Source organism: Haliotis asinina, chromosome 2 (assembly GCF_037392515.1).
Source record: "Haliotis asinina isolate JCU_RB_2024 chromosome 2, JCU_Hal_asi_v2, whole genome shotgun sequence".
Taxonomy (NCBI): domain Eukaryota; kingdom Metazoa; phylum Mollusca; class Gastropoda; order Lepetellida; family Haliotidae; genus Haliotis; species Haliotis asinina.
In genome coordinates this window covers 11,028,145-11,050,656 of record NC_090281.1, presented here as the reverse complement: position 1 = coordinate 11,050,656, position 22,512 = coordinate 11,028,145, and the positions used below count along the sequence as shown (strand labels likewise).

The 22,512-nt window shown below is 39.8% G+C and overlaps 1 protein-coding gene and 1 pseudogene across 1 annotated transcript; one reads left to right on the top strand and one right to left on the bottom strand.

The window, feature by feature from the left end:
* Positions 1 to 4,734: 4,734 nt before the first annotated feature.
* LOC137271388 (uncharacterized) lies at positions 4,735 to 6,576 on the bottom strand. The gene is made up of 2 exons (XM_067803993.1): positions 5,971 to 6,576; positions 4,735 to 5,061 (listed from the first exon to the last, which is right to left on the bottom strand). Exons 1-2 carry the CDS (start codon positions 6,574 to 6,576, stop codon positions 4,735 to 4,737), a joined length of 933 nt encoding a protein of 310 aa, XP_067660094.1.
* A 13,702-nt stretch (positions 6,577 to 20,278) lies between these two features.
* Positions 20,279 to 20,454, top strand: LOC137274928 (U2 spliceosomal RNA; annotated as a pseudogene).
* Positions 20,455 to 22,512: the final 2,058 nt, after the last annotated feature.

Genomic DNA, 22,512 nt, shown 5'->3' with positions numbered 1-22,512 from the left:
AATGTATCCGGGACAAATGTGCCTATTCTTTCATTCTACTTACACTTTAACAGCACATCGTGTGTTTCAGATCGACGAAGATGCCCTTCGTATGATGTCAGATGAGGAATTGAAGGAATATTTTCAAAAGCACGGTGATCGACTGAGACTGAGAAATTTCTTACGTGTAACACAGAAAGCTTCGCGAAGTGCACATAGAAAGGGAAAGTTGTTAGATATACTGAGACAGAAGATGGAAACTCGATCAAGAAAGAAAAAAGATGCTCAGGACTTACCGTCTTCAGAGGATGAATCGCTGCCTAGAATGATGAAGAGACATTTTGGAAATACAAATGCTGCAAGGACAACCAGGAAAATAGAAATAGGATGGATCCATAAGGACGGTGATGTTAGTGTCCACATGCGGGAGAAAAGAGGGGGCGGAAAACGGAGCATCAAAGTCTCAAAGGAGGCTACCAAGAAGGATATATTAGAGCTTGGTTTGAAATATTATTTCAAAAACGGTGAGTCCAGCAAGGGTCCAGCCTCCAAGTACAGTTTTGACGTTTGGGACTACCAAGAGAGGCCTTTAGAAGAGACGGTAAATGTTGGGGAGATGTATACAGAGACAGGCCTCTCAACACTCAGGTTTTACTTGGCATCCATAGACAGAGCTGTAGACGTCGATGATTGGAAGGAGGACTGCGCCACCTCTCTTGACAAATTTGACTCACTGCCTGATCTGGCTGTGCTGCCTGACTTACCGGAAGTATGCGATGCACTGGACAATCAGTATGAATTAGAAAACAATCTAGTAGCTGCAGCAGCACGAATGTCCGGTATTTTTGGGGAAGGCCAGGAACAGCCTCCACGTACTGAAGAGCAAGAGCATAATTTCACACACCACATGCTCCGTCTCCACAGAAGTCAGCTCCTGGTTGAAATGTGCGAATCCTTCCAACTCATTGACCCATACACCGACCTAGTGGACATTCTCATGATTATGCCAAATGGTCAAGCCGAACCTGCCGAAGACGGTGGTGGTGTCACCCGCGATGCGCTCAGCGAGTTTTGGACAGCGTTCTACAACGAATGTACAGTCGGTAACACATCAAAAATCCCATATATAAGGCATGACTACAGGGGCAAGTGGGAAGCTATTGCAAATATCATCGTTTATGGTTGGAGACAGTGTGGATATTGGCCGATACAACTGTCATTGGCATTTGTGGAGCAATGTCTGTTCGGGAATGTGTTCACAGACATTACGAAAGACTTCATGTCTACATTGCCTGTCAGTGATGCTAGAATTTTGAATGCGGCTCTTTCAGACATTTCGATGGTTGAACAGGATGATCTCTTTGATGTTTAGATAACCACGAGGTCAAAGTATCTCCAACACAGGAAAATATTCAGCGAGTTTTGGAGGAAGTTGCACATAAGGAAATCATTCAGTCCAGCATGTACATCATAGATTGTTGGGGTCCAGTTATGAGCAGAATTGGCATTTCCAGTGAACAGCTGGTTGAGATTTACAACGCACGCATTCCAACAAACCGAGATGTGATAAAACTTCTGAAGTTTCCTGACGAAATGTCACAGAACCAGTCTGCTGTGGCTCATCACCTTAAGCGGTTCATCAGAGAGCTTGATAGTACTATGTTAGGAAGGTTTTTACGCTTCTGCACTGGTTCAGATCAATTAATCTGCCCCCAAATCGAAGTTACATTTGTTACGCTGCATGGTATCTTGAGACGGCCAGTTGCTCACACATGCTCTTGCCTGTTGGAACTCCCACATACCTAAGAAAACTACCCTGTGTTTAGGGCTGAGTTTACCTCTGTTCTGAACTCCAGTGTTTGGGTAATGGACATAATTTGAAATGAGTACTGTGAACAGTATGATTCAAATGTGCATTTGTGCTCCGTTTGTACTCTTTTAAGATTCACATTTTGTATTTTCATTCAAAGGATAGTAATGTTTCGTTGTACTTGAGAATTATGTATTCATTTCAGTAAGGACCAAGTTGAGGTCAAGTTTGGAGTGAAAGATTCCGCAAATGTGTGTAATTACAGATTACTGTAATTTCCATACACTTAGTGAATGTTCAGCTGAATGCACAGATCTTTATTTTCCTTTCATACACAAAGCCAGCGGATTTAGATTTAGTCCTTTATTTTATGAGTGATCATGTTGCTTAGTGAGTATCACCGTTTCTCTGTACGTTATTTGGAACTGTTGTTGTTTCACACGAAAGAAATACACAGTTAGGCCTGTTAATTAATCCGCTTACCTGTTTATGGGTGCTTTTAGAAGACTGGCGTGAATCACTACAGATGCGCGAACTTTCATTTTATATGAATAACAGTTTTATTTGTTTTCCAGGCATTACTGACACATTACAAACCCCCATGAATAAAGCATTTCTTTCTAATTGTCGTTCTTTTACACAGATGCATCAGTGCAACTGACAAGTGAATTCATCAATTGCAACAGTCACTGCCTTGGCATGTTAACAGTCACTGCCTTGGCATGTTAACAGGTGAATAGTATTCGGATATCGGCTTGTTGTCACACTTTTATTACTACTAATCGACTTGCACGTTTAGTGCATAAAGAAACCCAAATCTGCGCGCATCCCATACATCTGACAAGTCCAAACCGGTCAAAAGTCAGATAGAGATAGATATTAGATAATTAAGAAACGGAGTGTGTTTTTTAAGGATCCTGTCTCTAAGTGATCTGTTGAAACAACCAAAGACATTATTGCCAGAAGACTTGTAAAATGAACAAAAGTAGGTTGTCATGTGTCACCTCTGCAAATCAGCAGGAGGCCAGCAATCAGATGGTACGTCGAAAAGAGTACATGTGATCTAAACTGTTATATCAAATAAAATCCAGTCTTCCCTGCACTCACCCGTGAAGGTCCCGGGGTAGAATAGGCCTTCAGCAACCCATGCTTGCCATAAAAGGCGACTCAGCTTGTCGTAAGAGGCGACTAACGGGATCGGGTGGTCAGGCTCGCTGACACATGTCATCGGTTCCCAGTTGCGCAGATCGATGCTCATGTTGTTGATCACTGGATTGTCTAGTCCAGACTCGATTATTTACAGACCGCCGCCATATAGCTGGAATATTGCTGAATGCGGCGTAAAACTAAACTCACTCACTCACTCACTTCCCTGCACTCGATCACCTGCGTGTCGCTTCCATGCTTTGCCAATACCAAAGACGTTGACAACCTGACGTTGTGTCCATCCAATTTCAAGCATGTTTCGTTCTCCTTCGCCAAACACCTTGGACGCTGAGAGGACTGTCATTCAGTTGAATCAGTTTTGACTAGTAAATGAAGCGCACTCTGAATGATATGAAACGAAGTCACAATGCATTCAAACAGGGTCTTTAGCAATTCATACAGATACATGGAGGTGTTTCTATGCTGAAGATGGTCCACATAAACGAACTTTAGTATATTTTTCCACCTTTAACATTATACCAGTTGAGGAAACGGTGCTTCCGGGGCAATATGTAATTTCTAATGGCATATGTTTAAAAATGAATTGGGTTAGTGAGTGTACGGATTTTACAAATTTTAGCCCACCAGAAATGGGCTTCAAACATCGTACATGTACGGAATCTGACACTCCTCGGCTGAACGAGCGAACGCTTTAACCCCTCCATATTGAGAGAAATGAAAGGCAGATTGTCACTCAAACATTGCAGTCCCACTCTCAGTTCCTTCTCGGTACATTGTCTGCTTATCAAAAGTGTGGCTTAAAATGATAAATGGTTGATTTTATCATATATCAATGAAGTAACGGAGGTATATAGCGTTCGTTCTGTCTTTCCGTACCAAAGCTTTGTCAGGAGCATATCTCTTAAAGTTTACGTGCTAGGTTCGCCAAACTTCACACACGTTACTCATGACCAACAGTTGTGCCCTTTGCAATTTTGAAATTTACCAGAATTACATTTTTTGCTTTTTCTACGGAAACACGACTTAGTGCAAAATATGTTCGATGGTTATTTTGTTAGGGCATATTACAGAAACGATACATGTTGTATCCATCAAACTTAATACACAAGTTGATCATGACCCACAGATGTTGCCTTTTGTTATTTCAAAGTTTACCAGAGCTATATATTATTTGCTGGTGCATTATCTTGTCCAGAGTGAATTTTTTAGAGCAGTGCACGTGCTTTCTTCTACACTTCTTGTTAAGTGCAGAGTAAATCTCACTGTGAAGAACTAAAATATAAAAAAAATAACAGAAATGAGAACTTTGCATTTATTCAACATTAGGTGTAAACCTATATATTTCCAACATTTCAGTAAATTTACACAAACGACAGGATTCGTTTCCTTGGTTCGCTACCGCCCATGATTGACAGTTGGATTGACATGCCACAAGACTTTAAGTTATGTTAGACCTACAGATATGTTATTGCCCAAATACGACTTACAAACCAGTTTCAATGTTGGGTTGGCACTATCAACAACATGGCAACCAGCTTGCGTGATTTTGTTTGTTTGAGTTGTTTATTTAGGATTGCCAGCATCCGGGGAAGAGATACGGATGTTAGTGTAGGTTTATCAAATGCCTCCAAATGCAAGCCCTTTAGATTCAACATGAATATAACGTACGATGCATTGTACTTTGATCAACGTTTGAGAGCTTTATTTTTTCAAAGAGTTACACAAAACCATTTAAATATCAGGAATAGGTACATTACTCGGGCTGGTTTCATTCGCAGTCACAAGACCAGCCTTATTTCTCTACGTAAACATTTGTACAAGTGAACTGCGTCATCAACGTTATCAGGATAATCCAGTCCCTGTTCTTCCATCAGGATTGAACAAAGCTCCTTCACCGTTTCATCGCACATGCGTTCATTCTTTGGTAAAGTTTCTTCTGAACACATATATACTTCCTCCACGTCCACAGCACACAGACAATCTTCCTTGTCGAATAATTCTGGGAGACTGTACATCATGACCGGCCTGTTGCCTTGTCGAATCGCATTGGTTTTGGATGAGATACTGTGAGAGTTCCAAGTGGTCTGCAGGTTGTCCAGGTCATTCTGTAAGAATAATTAATGAGTCATGTACGCGTCACTTTTACTTTCCTTTTGTGTAGTTACAAAACCCTCAAAGGCCGGTACTATTACTACCACAAAATACTCTCATCTCAATCATCCAGTCATTTTATTGCCTACGTAACGATGCCATTCATAACTGCAATTAGATACTTCTCCTCACGTGCTAGTATGTTCACATATGTAGGCAGTACATGAATTGATAAAGCAAAAGCGGTGTACGTGTGTAAAGACATAGCTGTTACTATCAAACATACATGAATCTGACCAGTAGATACACATTGCGTTGTTATTGTAACTGCTTGATACAACTATGTTTGAAACTGGATAAAATGTATTGTCAACAAGAATCGCGTAGATTCCAAATATATCTGTGCGCATAGCCATGCACCATACCCCTAGAGGACAAATAATGCTTCCAGTATCATAAGTGGGATGGGCTGTATGTCGCTTGAAGAGTATTCCACTTACATGGCGAGTCAGATTAACCCTTAGTTCGTGGTGGTCTCAGACATTAAATACTGAACAAAGGAACGATGGTGACAAGCTGATATTTAGGTCAGGTTTCAACACAACACAGCCACACAACCACGCCCCACCCATGTCCCCTATGAGTGAGTAAGTGGACTTAGTTTTACGCCACATTCAGCAATATTCCAGCTATATGGCGGCGGTCTGTAAATAATCGAGTCTGGACCAGACAATCCAGTGATCAACAACATGAGCATCGATCTGCGCAGTTGGGAACCAATGACATGTGTCAATCAAGTCAGCGAGCCTGATCCCCCGATCCCGTTAGTCGCCTCTTACGACAAGCTGAGTCGCCGTTTATCCAGGCATCCCGCGATATATTGAAAACAGAACACTTGTAATGTGTAGAGATATAAATCATACCTGTATTAGCTCCATAAAGCAGTGTTGTATTAGACTCTTATCCAACAGATCACCACAAAATTGTGTGTCCTCTTCATCTTGGAATGATTTGAACAAATCCATCCAATATTGTGCCAGTTGCTTCCGTAGAATTCCCCAGAACCATTCAATACGTTGGTTGTGCGTACTTTTGCCATACATGAAACTGTTGGCGCCAGAAAGATCGTCCTCGTGATTCCTTCGGAGAAATATTTGCATTTGTTCCACATAGGAGTTTTCACTTCCCATGTCTGCCCTGATTCGCTGTGGGCAGCCACCCAGGCGCTGTACAGCACCAATGTAATATCCCGCAATTACTTTTGGATCACTGTTTGTTTTACATACATCCAACCATATGATATTCCTGGAAAAGCCGTCGATGCAACCATTAATTGCCATTCCATATGGTTTGAGTTTATCATAAGAATCAATATGCCAGACATTATTCGGACCTCTGCTTAGATACTGACGTCTTCTGAGTCTCCTTCGCTTCCGCGCCTCGACCCCTTCAGGATCCAGTATCTGTAGCAGTAACATAACTACATCTCTGGGTACACATATCCCCGATTGTAAACACTTGAGATGCATCCACCTATACCCATGATGTCTTCCGGAACTCTGCAATTCACCATTAATAAAAGTGACTGTTTCTAATAGGTCTGAATAGTTTCCTCGTCTTTTCAGATTCATTCCTTTCAATATTCTGCAAAGAGTTCTTTTACTGATAACCGTACGATCTTTCAGAGCAAGGAAGCATAAAATCTCCTCATGGGATAGACCGAATTGAAAGTAAACTCTGATTGTTCTCTTAATCTGCTCACAAACGACCATTTTGATGGAAGCATTCAGGGCGAACTGACAATTCACAGGAGTACAAGAGGAATATAACGATAAATTAATCGAAGCAACGAGAAAATATTCGAGGTAACGAAAAAATATTCGAAGTAACGAGAAAATATTCGAAATTTCAAGTTTTTGACTAAAACTTGAAGCGACGAGAAAAAACTCGAAGCAACGAAAAATTAATCGAAGGAACGAGAAAATAATCGAAAGAACGAGAAAATACTTGAAATTTCAAGTTTTTGCCTGAAACTTGAAGCGACGAAAAAATATTCGAAATTTCAAGTTTTTGACAGAAACTTGAAGCAACGAGAAAATACTCGAAGCAACGAGAACTTAGTTGCTTCTAGTTTCAGTCAAAAACTTGAAATTTCGCGTATTACTCGTTGCTTCGATTTTATTTTTCTTAATTTCTAAGTTTGATGAAGCTAGCATGTATATTTCAGGAGATCATCCCCGAGCAAGATGACATCCTGATAGTCACACACACCCTGCAAGCTACACCCTACACCACCCGAGTTTCAGTGGTCATAAAACAAACTTTCAGTTCAATAGGGTTGTTTGCATAAGGCTTAATTAAGCTGATAATAATAACATGTGCCCAGATATATTTTTTTAATTCATGTAATGAATTATGATTTTTATATTAAGACTTTTTTATATTAAAAGTGCTTGAGAACATTCTCAGCTTCTCAGGCAACTCAGTTCTCGACTACTTTTCACTCTAATTACAAGTAAACTAAGAAAGATGGAAATGTGTTGTTACTATACTCTGTAGTGACTGGTAGAAGAACAAACAGAATTTTCACTCTTTTCTCAAAAACACAAAAGGTGAACCATAGAACATACATGTATATGTGAATATAATTAATATATTTACATGATACCATTTGAAAAGGCACAGTGTGTCATATATTTGGATAATTTGAGAGTGAGTGGTTGATAATCACATTTCATGAGGAAAATACATGTACAGGTAGAGGGATTCACACAGAAATATTTTGTTGAAAATGATATTCGTTGTTGTTCAACAAGTGGTGGGCATATTAGTAAAACATGGAATTCGTCACATATGGGTTGACTACAAAGATTACAAACTCGGTTTTCTTTCAAACCATTCAGACTTTTTTAAGTTAAGGTTCTGGAATAAGTGCAATTTCATACATTGTGAAATGAAATCCTTTTAATGATTGAGTATTGCTTGAATTCCAAGATTGAACAGACTGTATACTATGTACTGACTCCAAGTGAACTCATTAAAGGAATAGGGGTGGAGAGCATGGCTGAGCTAATTAGTGTACTCACTGAATTTATCTTACAGGAGGTCTGTCATTTTTGAGTGAACCGCAAATAAGACTTAGCTATGAAATGATACCATATATTCGATAACTTTGAGGATTTGACTGAAGTCAATTTGCTCAAAAAGCATGCCATTTTGGTATGAATATCAGTACGAATCGGTTTGCATCCAGTCTCCACATACAACATGTGACGAAGCAGTTTTCTTGAAAATATTAAATGAACAATTTCAATAACACTTAAAGTTTCATATGGCCAGAGGTCGTGTAACCATTTCTAAACCTAATGTTGTCTTTTTTATCAGGACACATACCACCATTTTCAACGACACAGCTTAATTACGCCTTGTGCAACCAACCATTAAATGTGTTGTTTTTAGTGGTCTGTCTTTTGGGGGGTTGATACCGTCCAAAGCATATTTCCTAAACTATTCATGATGACTTCATCAGACTAGGAACATGTATCAAGCATGATAGATAGGTTTGCCATTTGGGGTTTAAACCCAGATATGAACCTTTTGCGGTTTCCACCCAAATGTGACTTAGGCTGTGGGTATGAGGATGTCATGTTGTTCGGAGAAGATTTCCTTAAACTATACATGCTAGCTTCATGAAATTTGTCCCACATACCAAGCATGATCCATAGATGTACCATTTGATGGTTATACTCAGATATGATTTTTATTTTTTGCTGTATCCATGGACACGTGACTTAGGCTGTGACTATGAGGATGTCATCTTGCTCGGAGCAGATCTCCTAAAATATACATGCTACCTCCATCAAACTTAGAAATTAAGAAAAAGGAATCGAAGCAACGAGTAAATACTCGAAATGTCACGTTTTTGAAAGTAACTTGAAGTAACGAGAAAATATTCGAAATTTCAAGTTTTTGACTGAAACTTGAAGCAGCGAGTAAATATTCGAAATTTCAAGTTTTTGACTAAAACTTGAAGCAACGAGAAAATATTCGAAGCAACGAGAAATTAATCGAAGGAATGAAAAAAAATAATTGAAGCAACGAGGCAATATTCAAAATTTCAAGTTTTTGAAAGAAACTTGAAGTAACGAGAAAATACTCGAAATTTCATGTTTTTGACTGAAACTTGAAGCAACGAGAAAATACTCGAAATTTCAAGTTTTTGACAGAAACTTGAAGTAACGAGAAAATATTCGAAATTTCAAGTCTTTGAAAGAAACTTGAAGTAACGAGAAAATATTCGAAATTTCAAGTTTTTGAAAGAAACTTGAAGTAACGAGAAAATACTCGAAATTTCAAGTTTTTGACTGAAACTTGAAGCAACGACAAAATATTCGAAATTTCAAGTTTTTGACTGAAACTTGAAGCAACGAGAAAATACTCGAAATTTCAAGTTTTTACCTGAAACTTGAAGCAACGAGAAAATACTCGAAATTTCAAGTTTTTGAAAGAAACTTGAAGTAACGAGAAAATTCTCGAAGTAACGAGAAATTAATCGAAGCAACGAAAAAATATTTGAAATAACGAGAAAATACTCGAAGTAACGAGAAAATCATTGAAATAACGAGAAAATACTCGAAGCAACGAGTAAATAATTGAAGTAACGAGAATTGTCTTTGAAAAAATATCTTATGCTACAAAAGTGGCAGCATTAGGCTTTCGTATGTTCCTCATCTAAGTTTGACTCTTTTTTTTCTATCAGGTCTACCAGTGGGAGGTGGTACTACGTACCTGAGACCTAAATGGTCGCCCCTCATTTTCCGGTCTTTTCACCATGGCGGAGGCGGAGGCTTTGACGGTTCCAGCTGTGCCCAGCGAGTATTACGATGAGGATGCCGTGAAGAGGACCGTGAAGATGTTTTCAAGGAACAGAGAATTGAATCGAGATCAGGTATTTCAAGTTCTCATGTGTTCTGCTATTAATATTCAGCCTGCAGACATTACATCCATCTGGAAAGGAAAAAATGGGAATGAGTACTTCGTCACATTGTCTCATGATACACCTGCAAATCTTCTGAATTCGCTTGGATCTGTAACTGTGCAAGGTGAAAAAATACACTTTTTTCGCTGTATAATCATCAACTTATTGATTTGAAGGTATAATGGTTACATGCTACGATCTCCAATGACTCACTGGTGAAATTGTTTTCGGATTATGGTAAAGTTTAGGATGTACGTAGGCAAACAGCAAAATTGGTACTGGTGTTAGGTATGTAACACTTCAGTTGAGGGCGCATGATACTGAGCTGCCATATATCGTTAAGATGGGGAAGAATATGGCCATGCTCATCTCTACAGCTGGTCGACTCCCCATCTGCTTTAAGTGCAACAGAATCGAGCACATCAGGGGAGATTGTCCTTATAGGACATCGGTAACTGTTAGTAATGGCACTAGACCATCTTATGCTGACACTGCAAGGAATAATCAGTCAGTGGACAATTCAGATATGGGGGAGGAAGAGGATAGGAGTGGTTCAGTTACAGGTGAAGGAGAAGTCGATAGCTTGGTGGGAAATATGGAGGAAGGGGAGGGTGAAGTCAATGTCTCTTCAGGTTGGAGTAAACAGCAGGATCAGTTTTCACAGGAAGGGTGTCTGAGTGAGATGGATTTTCCTCTACCATCCGCTACTGCTCCACGCGGTAGGATGGGGAACAGGTCTAAGGGCTCCAAGGGCAGTAAGAGTGGTCCTGAGGCGTCGTCTGCATCTCCGTCTCCTACAAGAACACATTCATTTGCAAGTACGGCAATGAAAAAACCTAGAGGAAGGGAGTCTCCTGACAAGTAGGCTGTATCTATGGATATAAGCCAAATGATAACGACCATGCTATGTTTATGGACTTTGAGTAAACGAACAGCGCTTCAAACATAACTTCTCCCTGGATAGGGAGTACATTGGTTTAATAATGTTATATTTGCATGATTTCCTAGTCACCTAAAAATATATTCACCAATGTTCAATTTTACAATTAATTGTAATGGATTGATAGGTTCAGTTGATAAAAATAATATTTCCATGCATGTATTGACTTTCTGTTCCTCCAGGAAACTCATGTCTATAACATTCATATCGCAAAAACCTTGGGGAATAAATTTAGGGGGAAATGGTGTTGGGCCTTTGGAACTTATAATAACAGGGGTGTAGCTGTGATAGTTAAATATACAGTTGGTTTTGATTTAGATCACTTAAAGTTTGATATTGATGGCAGATATATAGTAATAGATATGAGGGTTCATGGAGTATTCATTAGATTGATTAATATTTATGCTCCCAATAAATCAGATGACAGAGAGGCTTTTTTCCTCAATATTTCAAAATGTCTAGTCACTAATAGTGGGAGGGGGTTTTCACTGTGTTTGCAATACAAGGTTGGTGGAAATAGGGGTAATACACAATGAGGTGCTTAGACAATGGGTGTCTGACTTTTCTATTACCGATATATTTCGTTCTTTGTTTCCAAATTCGGTGGAAGTGTCTTGGCGTATCGCTGCTGGTGTTGGGTCCTGGCTTGATCGCTTCTACTTCTCATCTTCCCTACTGTCCGCTGTCGACACTGCGATGATTTCCTCATGCACGTCCAGGTAATGCTCAAGGATTTTGAAGGAATAGACTTAGGTAATTCATACTGGAAATGTAATAATTCGGTTTTGGATTTAGAATTTAAACAGCTGTTTAAAGAAATTTGCAAAAATGACGTACCTCCTTTAGAGGATATTACTTTGAATTGGTGGAATGATTCAAAATTTCGTAAATGGTGTTTTGAAAAAACGCCGGAAAAGTAAGCTATCTCAACAAAAGCAGCTGGAACGTCAGTATCACTGTCTATGCCGTGCAGAATCTACAAATCCTGGTTCACATATTGACCAAATTAAGAAGACCAAAAAGCAATTAAATTAATGTGAAAACATGGAATTGGAAGGTCATGTGATTCGATGTAAAGCAAAGGACCTTGGAAACGGTGAAAAACCTTCTAGTTATTTCTTGCGTGAGGAAGCTAAGAGAGGTCAAAAGAAATGTATATCTTCCATTTTAGACTTCTTGACAATTCGTTAAATCCTCTCAGGACATCATAGGTGTTTTTGTAGATTATTATTCGGACTTATTTTCGGCTGATCCCATTGATGAGGAAATATGCAAAGACTTCGGCAGTTCGGCCTTACTAGAAGGGAAAATAAGAAAAGATGAAATTCTCAACTCTCTTAAAGCTATGGAAAATGATAAGTCTCCAGGTTCGGACGGGCTTACCAAGGAGTTTTTTTTGTTCCTCTTTGCTGTCTTAGGTGATGTGCTTCTTCGTCTTGTTCATTTGTGTTTCTCTGAAGGGCGTTTACCTAGCTCTTCAAAAACTGTCGATATGATTCTAATATGCAAGGATGTTAATAATTCTAAAAATGTACGTAATTGGCGCCCCATTTCGTTGTTTATGCACACGTTTAGGTAATGCTACTGGTGATGTGGTTCATCAGGAGCAAACATGTGCCATCCCGGGTCGATCTATTTTAGACAATTGCCACTTGCAACGTAATGTGTTGGATTAAGTGGAGCAAAAAAATCTCCCTTGTGCTTTAGTTAGCCTAGATCAGGAGAAGGCGTTTTTTAATAGGGTTTCTCATGAATTTCTGTTTAGGACAATGGACGCTTTTGGCTTTGGTCCAGATTTCAAAAAGTGGGTCAAATATTTTATATACTGACATATCCAGTGCAGTCATAATTAACCAACACATATCTAGGTATTTTCCGGTCACGAGGTATGTCAGACAAGATTGTGGTTTATAACCCTCGAGCTCCTTGTATGTGCTCACAGTGGAGCCTCTTCTTCATAAACTTCGTCAGAATCAGTCAATCATAGGTGTGCAATTACCCGGTACTGATGATTCAGCAAAGATACTAAAAAGTGGGGCTAGGGTTTTGTACAACAGACGCCTCAGGTAAGAATCTTTTGGGTAATTATGATATATTTGGCAGGGTGTCTGGGTCCAAATTGAATATGTCTAAAACCAAAGGAATTTTTGTTGGCAAGCGGAAAACAAGGTCTGACCATCCTTTCGGTATATCTTGGATTGACCAGTCAAAAACTGTTGGAATTATAATTGGCAAAGAGGTCATTGATGATGACCAGTTTCATCCAGTAATTTCAAAATTTCGTACTGTGTTGAAAATGTGCAGTGGGCGTTCTGTTTCTATTTTCGGCAAAGCAGTACTGTGCAATATTTAAGATCTGGCTAAACGCCCTGACTTCACCTAGACGGGTGGTCGAATGGGCCCGGTTCGACCAATCGGCTGGTCATGCCAAGCCCTGTGCATGGAGGATATGTATCATTGCACAAATTTTATTTGGATTTTTACTTTCGGTCTTGGCTTATTTGTTCATTGAGCTTTTCGAAATTTAAAATGCATTTTTGAAGTTCTGAACTTTTGCCTAGAGTCTTATGCCCAGAAGGCGGTGGCTCATGGGCCAATCTGGTAGATTAATTATTTCTAATTCTTCTGCTGGAGTATATCATCCGGGTATCCTTGGTGCTGTAAGCTGGAGGCCCGCTTGCTTTAGCATTGTCCTTGTGATACTCCGTGGTGGGTGGATAGCTCGGATGATGAACCGTATTACACTAACCATGGCTTATGAAACTCCAACCAAAAAAACAAAACGTCCACTTGATATTGACCCTGTTGATACTGACCATAGACCGTCTACATCGATTGAGTATTGGCCACGTTTCATTGTGATTGAGACTCCTGACAAGACACCGTTGAAATTGAACCCCTTTGCTGTATCCAAAGGTATTCAAGGCATTGCTGGGGATGTGAAGAACATAAGACGCTTACGTTCGGGTGCCCTGCTAGTCGAGTGCGGGAAAAAGCAGCAAGCAACAAATCTGATGAATATTAAATCTTTCGTGGGCATTCCCGTCACGGTTTCTGCACACAAGACCTTGAATACAAGTAAAGGTATCGTGAGAGATAGAGATCGATTGTTTGATGACATGTCGGAACTTGATATAGGATCTGAAATGAAAGATCAAGGTGTACTATATGTCAAGCGCTTTTCAACTCGCAGAAACAACGAAACCGTCAAAACAAATACGTATCTGTTTACTTTCTCATGTCCAAATGCTCCAAAATCAGTGAAGGCAGGCTACTGCAACATACAAGTTGATACCTACATCCCCAACCCGCTCAGGTGTTTTAAATGCAGAAATATGGACACGGTGTAAATACGTGCACATTGTCTGTCGTGTGTGCTCACTGTGGTGAGAAGACACACACAACAGAAGATTGTGACAGCGATTATAAAAAATGCACCAATTGCTCAGGCGACCATTCGTCCTTTTCTAAACAGTGTCCTATTTGGAAAGAGCAAATGGAGATCAAGAAAATAAAATTTACTCAAAATATCTCTTTCTCGGAGGCCAAAAAACTGGTAAAGAGATCTGATCTTCCACAAACTTATGCTACAGTAGCAAAAACATCATCGGGATCTAAATCTAACACTACATCAACCACAGGCTGTCAAACTACGTTGACTTGGGTAAATTGCGATTCTCCACAGCTTTTGTACCCAGCTATATCATCACAGACTGAGGAATCACTTCCTAGTACCTCAAAGTCGTCTTCTGATCACAACTCATCTTCTCAGTCACACTCAAAGTCTCAATCCACAGCTGATAGTCAACACACTGTGAAAAATAAACCGAAGCCAAAGCCTGATGCTTCAAAACAACAAAGTGGCAGAGCTCCTAAAGGGTCACAGAACAAAATTCAAATGTTCAATAAATACGGGTCTCTTGAAGACATGGACGTTTCTGAAAACGTCCATTCTAGGGCACATAGCTTGTCGCCCTCGAAAAGAGTGCGGGGTAGATCCCCAATAAATCCCCCCAAAAGATAGTTAATTCCAATAATATTGTACAGTGGAACTGCAGAGGATTAAGGACTAATTTACATGAATTACAGCTATTAGTCCAAGATTTTATACCTTCAGCGATATGTCTCCAAGAGACATATTTAAAACAAACAGATACATTTAACCTTCGTCAGTTTAATGCATATCACTGTTTTGCACCTCCGGGTGATCGGGCCACTGGCGGATCATCCATTCTAGTCAAACAAAACGTTATTCAAAGCCCTGTTTCACTTAATACTAATATTCAGGCTGTTGCAGTGAGAATTACTTTACATGTAGCGTTTACGCTATGCTCTCTTTATATTTCTCCGTCGACGACGTTTGCCAAAACTCATCTTCAAGCTCTATATGATCAGCTCCCGAAGCCCTGTATTATAATGGGAGATTTAAATGGGCACAACCCACTCTGGGGTAGTGTAACTACAACCACTAAAGGGAAATTGTTGGAGGACTTTTGTTCTGACAATGACTTATGTATTTATAATGATGGTTCCAACACATATTTACACCCTGGGACAGGGACCTATTCTGCTCTTGACTTGTCATTGACAACTTCCGAACTACTAAATGAATTCGAATGGTCAGTCCACGATGACCTCTGTGGAAGTGACCATTTTCCTACTATGTTAAAAGCTGTAACTCCATCCGATGTTCCTCCATCATCAAGACGAAATTTTAAAAAGGCTAACTGGGCTTTATATGAAACACTGTGTGCTGAAAAACTTAAACCTGAACGTTTTATTGACGTTCCTGATGCTATTAAATGCTTTTCTGATGAACTGAATTCCATAGCTGATGAGTGTATACCAAATTCCTCTGTAGTTCCACACATAAGAAAACCATGGTTCAACGATGAGTGCAAACAAGCTAGGAAGGCAAGGAAAAAAGCAGAACATTATTTCCGTCGCCATCCTATGGTGCATAATTTAAATAAATTTAAAATTTTAAATGCTAAAGCACAGCGTACTTTTAGACAGAACAAACGCCAATCTTGGCAAAATTATGTATCGAAAATAAATTCTCGGACACCCATGTCCAAGGTATGGAACATGGTCCAGAAAATCAAAGGCAAAGGTACTAAATCTACTGTCCATCATCTTAAACATGGAGATCAATTACTTACTGATAAATCAGATATTGCGAATAAACTGGGCGAAACTCTTGCTAAACATTCTTCCTCTTCTAATTATGTACCTAACTTTCAGCAGTATCAAAAACAACAAGAAAAGAAAACTATTAATTTCAATTCTGATAATGGGGAAGATTATAATGAAACGTTTTCTATTCATGAACTCCATACTGCTCTTGATCAAGCTCATGACACTGCTACAGGAGCTGATAACATACATTATCAACTCCTGAAGCACTTACCAGAAACCTGTTTAGAGACGCTCTTATCTATTTTTGATGATATTTGGACTTCAGGTAAATTTCCTTCTTCATGGCGTGATGCCATAGTAGTACCAATACCTAAACCTGGACGTGATCACTCGGATCCGTCCAATTATCGTCCGATTTCATTAACTAGCTGTGTTTGCAAGACCATGGAATGCATGATAAATAATCGACTTGTTTGGTACTTGGAAACCAATAACCTAATCACAGATATACAGTGTGGTTTCCGTAAAAATAGAAGTACTGTCGATCCCTTAGTGCGACTGGAATCATTTGTGAAAAACGCACTAATTCATAAACAACATGCTGTGTCTATCTTTTTTGATCTCGAAAAAGCATATGACACAACCTGGAAATATGGCATTTTGAGAGATCTACATGATTTCGGTTTGCGAGGTCGTTTGCCTCAATTCATAGCCAACTTTTTAAATGACAGACAGTTTCAAGTTCGCGTAGGTTCTACTCTGTCTGAGCATTATAATCAGGATCAGGGTGTTCCACAAGGCAGTATTTTGTCAGTCACACTTTTTAGTATCAAGATAAATAGTTTGTCAAAAGTTTTAAACGATTCAATTGATGGATCATTATTTGTGGATGATTTTAACATTTCTTGTCGTGGTAAAAAATATGCATACTATTGAACGGCAACTGCAGTTGTGTTTAAACAAAATAAATAAATGGTGTCTTGAAAACGGCTTCACATTTTCGAAGTCCAAAACTAATTGTATACATTTTTGCAGAACATATAAGCCACATAAGGACCCTGAACTATCTCTAGATGGCACTCCCATCAAAGTTGTAAAGGAGGCCAAGTTCTTGGGATTAATTTTTGACTCACATTTAACGTTTCTACCACATATCAAATCCCTCAAAACTAAATGCCTGAAGGCACTTGACTTGTTGAAAGTCGTTTCAAATTCTAAATGGGGAGGGGTTCAAGCTACCCTCCTACAACTTTATCGATCACTGATCCGGTCAAAACTTGATTATGGCTCCATTGTATATGGTGGAGCCTGTAAAAGCAACCTGAAACTTTTAGATTCTGTTCACCATCAAGGTCTAAGACTTTGTCTTGGCTCCTTTCGAACTTCACCTGTTAACAGCCTGTACGTTGAGGCCGATGAGCCATCTCTTGAGCAGCGACGTATCAAATTAGCTTTACAGTATGTAACAAAATTATATTCCAGTGAGTCAAACCCTGCATATAACTGTGTTTTCAGTCCTCTGTGTGAGGACTTATACTATATGAAATCTTCGCTTGTACCGCCTCTTGGTTTAAGAATTAAACCATTTCTTGCTGCTGCCGGCATTGAGCTGGAAAATATAGCTCCTTCCCGTCTTCTTCCTTCTCCTCCTTGGCAGTTGGTTAGGCCCCAAGTGGACCTAACACTGACCACATTTAAAAAATCAGAAACTAATGAATTACAGTATAAACAAGAATATAATGAATTGAAACATAAATATAGCAGTTAAAAATCCTTATTTACAGATGGGTCCAAGGACGGTGGCGCAGTTGCTTGTGCCACTGTCATTGGATCCAGAACAATATCTTCTAGATTACCAGACAACAGTTCTATTTTTACCGCTGAGGCTAACGCCATATTAACAGCTCTTAAATATATTCAAAGACGCCATAAACATAAACAATATATAATCTATTCCGACTCTCTTTCTTGCCTTCAGGCTATTAAAAATATTTCTTGTAAACATCCACTTTTAATAGAGATTATTGAATTATATAATGATCTTGCTACTGGCCAATACGACATCGTCTTCTGTTGGTTACCCAGCCACGTTGGCATTTCCGGTAACGCAATGGCCGATCTTGCTGCTATGGCAGCACTTAACAAATCTGTGACACCACTTCTTATTCCGACTACAAAGCTAGCATTAGAGCTTACACTCGTGATCTGATGCAGAAGAAGTGGGACACCCAAGTAGGTATAAATAAACTACATGAAATAAAACCCTACATTGGTTATACATACTTGGTTTGTCAGTCCAGATTTGAAGAAGTCATTTTGCGACGATGTCGTATTGGCCATACAAGATACACTCATGCATACCTTTTAAAAGGTGAGGATCCTCCGTTTTGTATCCCTTGTGATGAGAGAGTCACGGTCAAGCATATTCTGCTTGACTGTGTTGAATTCTCCATCACAAGGGATAAATTTTTCAATGTCAAAACTATCAAGGACCTTTTTAGCACTGTTAGTTGTCATTTAATCATTGGTTTTTTAAAAGAAATTGATTTTTTGGTGGAATTTTGAAAATTATGTTGTGTAAATAGATGCATTTTAATGATTGGTAGTTTGAATTAGTAACTTGAATCGTTGGTGGCAGTACCCTCAAAGGGGGTTGAAGTATTGTAAAATTATTGTCCTCCTGAGAGGGTACGTAAGTCCACAAACATTCACAGTAAATTTAAGTCTACCAGGTTTTTAATCGTAGTATTCATGTTCTTTTAATTTCGGCTAACTTTTCATACAATCGCCAGCAGCTGAAGGGATGGTGTAAATCCAACTAGGGACCATGCAGGTAGCAAAGGTACTGTAAGTCCCCATGGTTCCTAGTGTGGTGATCTACCTTCTGTTGTTGGCGATCTATAGTCTGTTTTTATATTGTATTGTCTAAATAGTGCTATTAGTTTTAGCTTTCTGTACTAGTTTTAATTGAAATTGTGATATTCTAGTATTTTTACTGTCCTTCGTTGACGGGTTTTTATGATTTATATATGCTCTTTTTCATTGTTGAATGTTCTCGTCACGATATGGCTGAGATAATGCCGATGTGACATTAAGTTTTAACTCACTCACTCACTCTGGCTAAACTGTGATACCGTGGAGCAGAATCCCCAGTTTCAAATCATTATATTGATCTGTTTCAAAGAGAGACATTTCGTTTTATTTGGCAGTCCAAAGCTGAACCAATTGGGCGCTCCATTCTGTATAAATCTGTTCTTGAAGGGGGCTTGGTATTAGTAACATCAAATCGAAATTGTAATCCTTACAATTGAAACGTATTCAAAAGCTCAATAAGGGCAGTTCAGCAAGATGGACTTTTCTGCAAAATACTGGTACGGTATGTCATTGCGTCTGTACTGTCCTAGATTTCTATCCCTACGAATTCCACAATCAGGCGTGATATCATCGTTTTATCAACAGTATCGTTTTCGCTGTGAAATTGTTGTTGGATACGTAGTTTGAATAACTTTGAGCACAAGCAGTTAAAAGGGAATGATATTGTCCTGCGTTTTTGTCACTCCAAAAAAGTTCGTATTCGGGTCGACTTCTTTCGACAAAATACTGGCTTTCATCCTCCTGTTTCTGTTCACTCAGTACAGGTATGTTAAACTTTCACTTTTAGTATTACTCTGTATTTTAGGTTTGTTTAAAACGAAGTGATTAAAGTATCATATAATGTCCATTTATATACATAAGGCCCTGTTCATGTCCCTATTCGCCCAGTTTAGGTTAAAATTACTTAAAGTAATCCAAATGTAAATTATAGTGTTCAGTCCCCTATTATGTCCCCGCGTTCCCTTATGAATTGATATGTATATATAGTGTATGTATTATTGCATAATGAATGTATTTAATATATTTGTGCAGTATGTATGTGTATATCTTCCTTTTGAACCACACCATAAGTTGTATATAAATATAGGATTAATTGCATATAAATATATTTCTTGTGTGTAAAATATTTGCTGTATATGTAGTTCTTTAATTGGTGGTAAATGGTGTGTTTTGTGACTATATTTGCTATGAGTTCTTTCTATCTTTAGTTGTTATTATTATTGTTAGTGCCGCTACCCCTACTACTGTGATAACTATTAACTTTAGGGGTAGTGGTTGCTGCTGTCCAAGTTTTGTGTAAATAGATTTATGTAAAAAAGGTATCTGTTCTTATCAGCTTGATACCTGATACGTCTCCTATTGGAGACATCGATATTAAACTGATTTTTGAAAAGGGATTAGGTGCCAAGGAGCTTGCTCCGCCCTCATCACTGGTTGGCCCGGCATTGCAGTAACTCCGGGAATGGCCCACCACTCATAATACAATTTAAAAAATAGAACCCTCAGCTTTTGGCCCTCTGTTTTTCACAGTTCATTTCCCTTTTTTTATCTCACTTTGCGCCGTCGCCTCCCTTTTCGTGCGTCTGTTTCACTGGAGGCACCATGCAACCACTTCCAAATTGTAGAAATGGACCCATCCACTCAACCACATTGTACTCCGCTGTGGATTTAGTGGTATTTTGCCGGCGCAAGCCGACAACCGGCATCGCTTCTCGGCCTTTTGGCTGTCAAGCAAAGTGTTTTGTCTGCGATTGATTGGTGGAAGTGGTCTTATTCTCACTCCTTGTGGGTTTGTTCTCTATTGCTTGTATGCTATTTCTTGCTTGCTTTGTATTTAGCTATGTGTGAACTTCTTTTCTGCAGGTCTACGGAGGGGTATCAATTGCTCAAGCAATTGTGTGACCTTTGGGTCTCCCCCCATACTTTCCTCACCATGGCTTTTCGAGGAGGTGGTATCGCCCCTCCCATAGCAAGTGATTTCTACGATGCTGCTGCTTCCTGAGAGACTGTTCGCATTGAAACAGAATGAGGCCGTTTAGATCGGGAGGAATTGGTAAGACTGCTCAAATCTTGTTTTAAATTGAAAACTTGCGAACTGGATTCTGTCTGGAAGACAGAAAATCTTGGCACTTGGTATGACATTTGGCAAAGACAAACGGACCCGTTTGTTAGTGCATACTAGGACACTGGGTCATGACAAACTTACCCTCCCTTTCGCGCCGTATGAGGTTGAGATCATGGATCTGAGAATCCACTGGGTCCATGGTGTAGTTACAGACCAATTCCTGCGGAACTACTTCGGTAAATTTGGAGACATTCTTAGCATTAGTCATGGGACAGTTCTAATTGATAGTGCCCCCCTGAAAACTGGTGTTTGGGTTCTCAGCTGGATGGAAAGGAACGGATTCCCTGTATTATCAGGCTGGGGGATAGGGTCCCCATGATGGTAACCGCCCCTGGTCATATGCCCATCTGTCTGAGGTGCTATAAGTTAGGACACAGTAGGGCTGACTGTCCCGACAGTTTCCTGAACCGGAGGCCAGAGAAGCTGCTCTCCTTGAGGAACTGTCCTTGTTACCTCCTCCTGGTCAGGCTAAAACCTGTTCATGAACCAGAGACAGCCCATGAGGACCTAGCTACAGAGTCGGCTCCCCCATTGTTTAGACAGGAAGGGGATCAGGACATGTTTAGACGTGCCTTCTTCCTCCCTCGGTGACCTTGACCTTGCTTCTGCTACACCTGTGCTCGATGATTCTGTTTTACCTAGGACATTTGCTGACGTTGCTGCCATGCCCCTCCTAGACATGGCCAGTGACGACGACTCTTTTAATGCTCACTGACTTTCAGGTGCTTCACACATCCCGTCAGGGTACCAAATCCAAGCAGAGGTCCACATCTGCCATCCCCAAGGGCGTGGCTGCAGCTGCACAGGTTTCTGTGGACAGGTCTCCATCCACCACCCTGACCCCTCCTAATGTTTGCGTTTACGACCTGTTTTGTGTCCACGGATTGTAGACTGATTAATGGACTTTGTTGTGACCGCCAGGTTCTCCCTTTATGGGATTGTCTCTTTTGCCAATCTTGTCCGTAACATGTGTAGTTTCTCCTCCTGTATGTTCCATGATATATATTTGCTATTTATACCTTTACCCCTTTTTTCTTCAGGTCTTGCTCGGACAGATGTAAGTGTTCATTTGTCAGTAAGCTATATTGCATTCTGTTGGTTTTGTTCTGACTTTTTGTGCTGTGGACCCGTGAAGGTCCCGGTGTAGAATAGGCCTTCAGCAACCCATGCTTGCCATATAAGGCGACTATGCTTGTCGTAAGAGGCGACTAACGGGATCGAGGGGTCAGGCTCGCTGACTTGGTTGACACGTCATCGATTCCCAATGGCGCAGATCGATGCTCATGTTGTTGATCACTGGATTGTCTGGTCCAGAATCGATTATTTACAGACCGCCGCCATATAGCTGTAATATTGCTGAGTGCGGCGTAAAACTAAAGTCACTCACTCATTTTGTGCTATGTGCCTGG

What these genes read in the sequence shown, in the direction of transcription:
- LOC137271388 (XM_067803993.1), bottom strand. Translation starts at nt 6,576, where the DNA reads ATGCATCTCAAGTGTTTACAATCGGGGATATGTGTACCCAGAGATGTA. An exon ending in GCTTTATGGAGCTAATACAG is followed by an intron (nt 5,062 to 5,970) that starts GTATGATTTATA and finishes TTATTCTTACAG; the next exon opens with AATGACCTGGACAACCTGCA.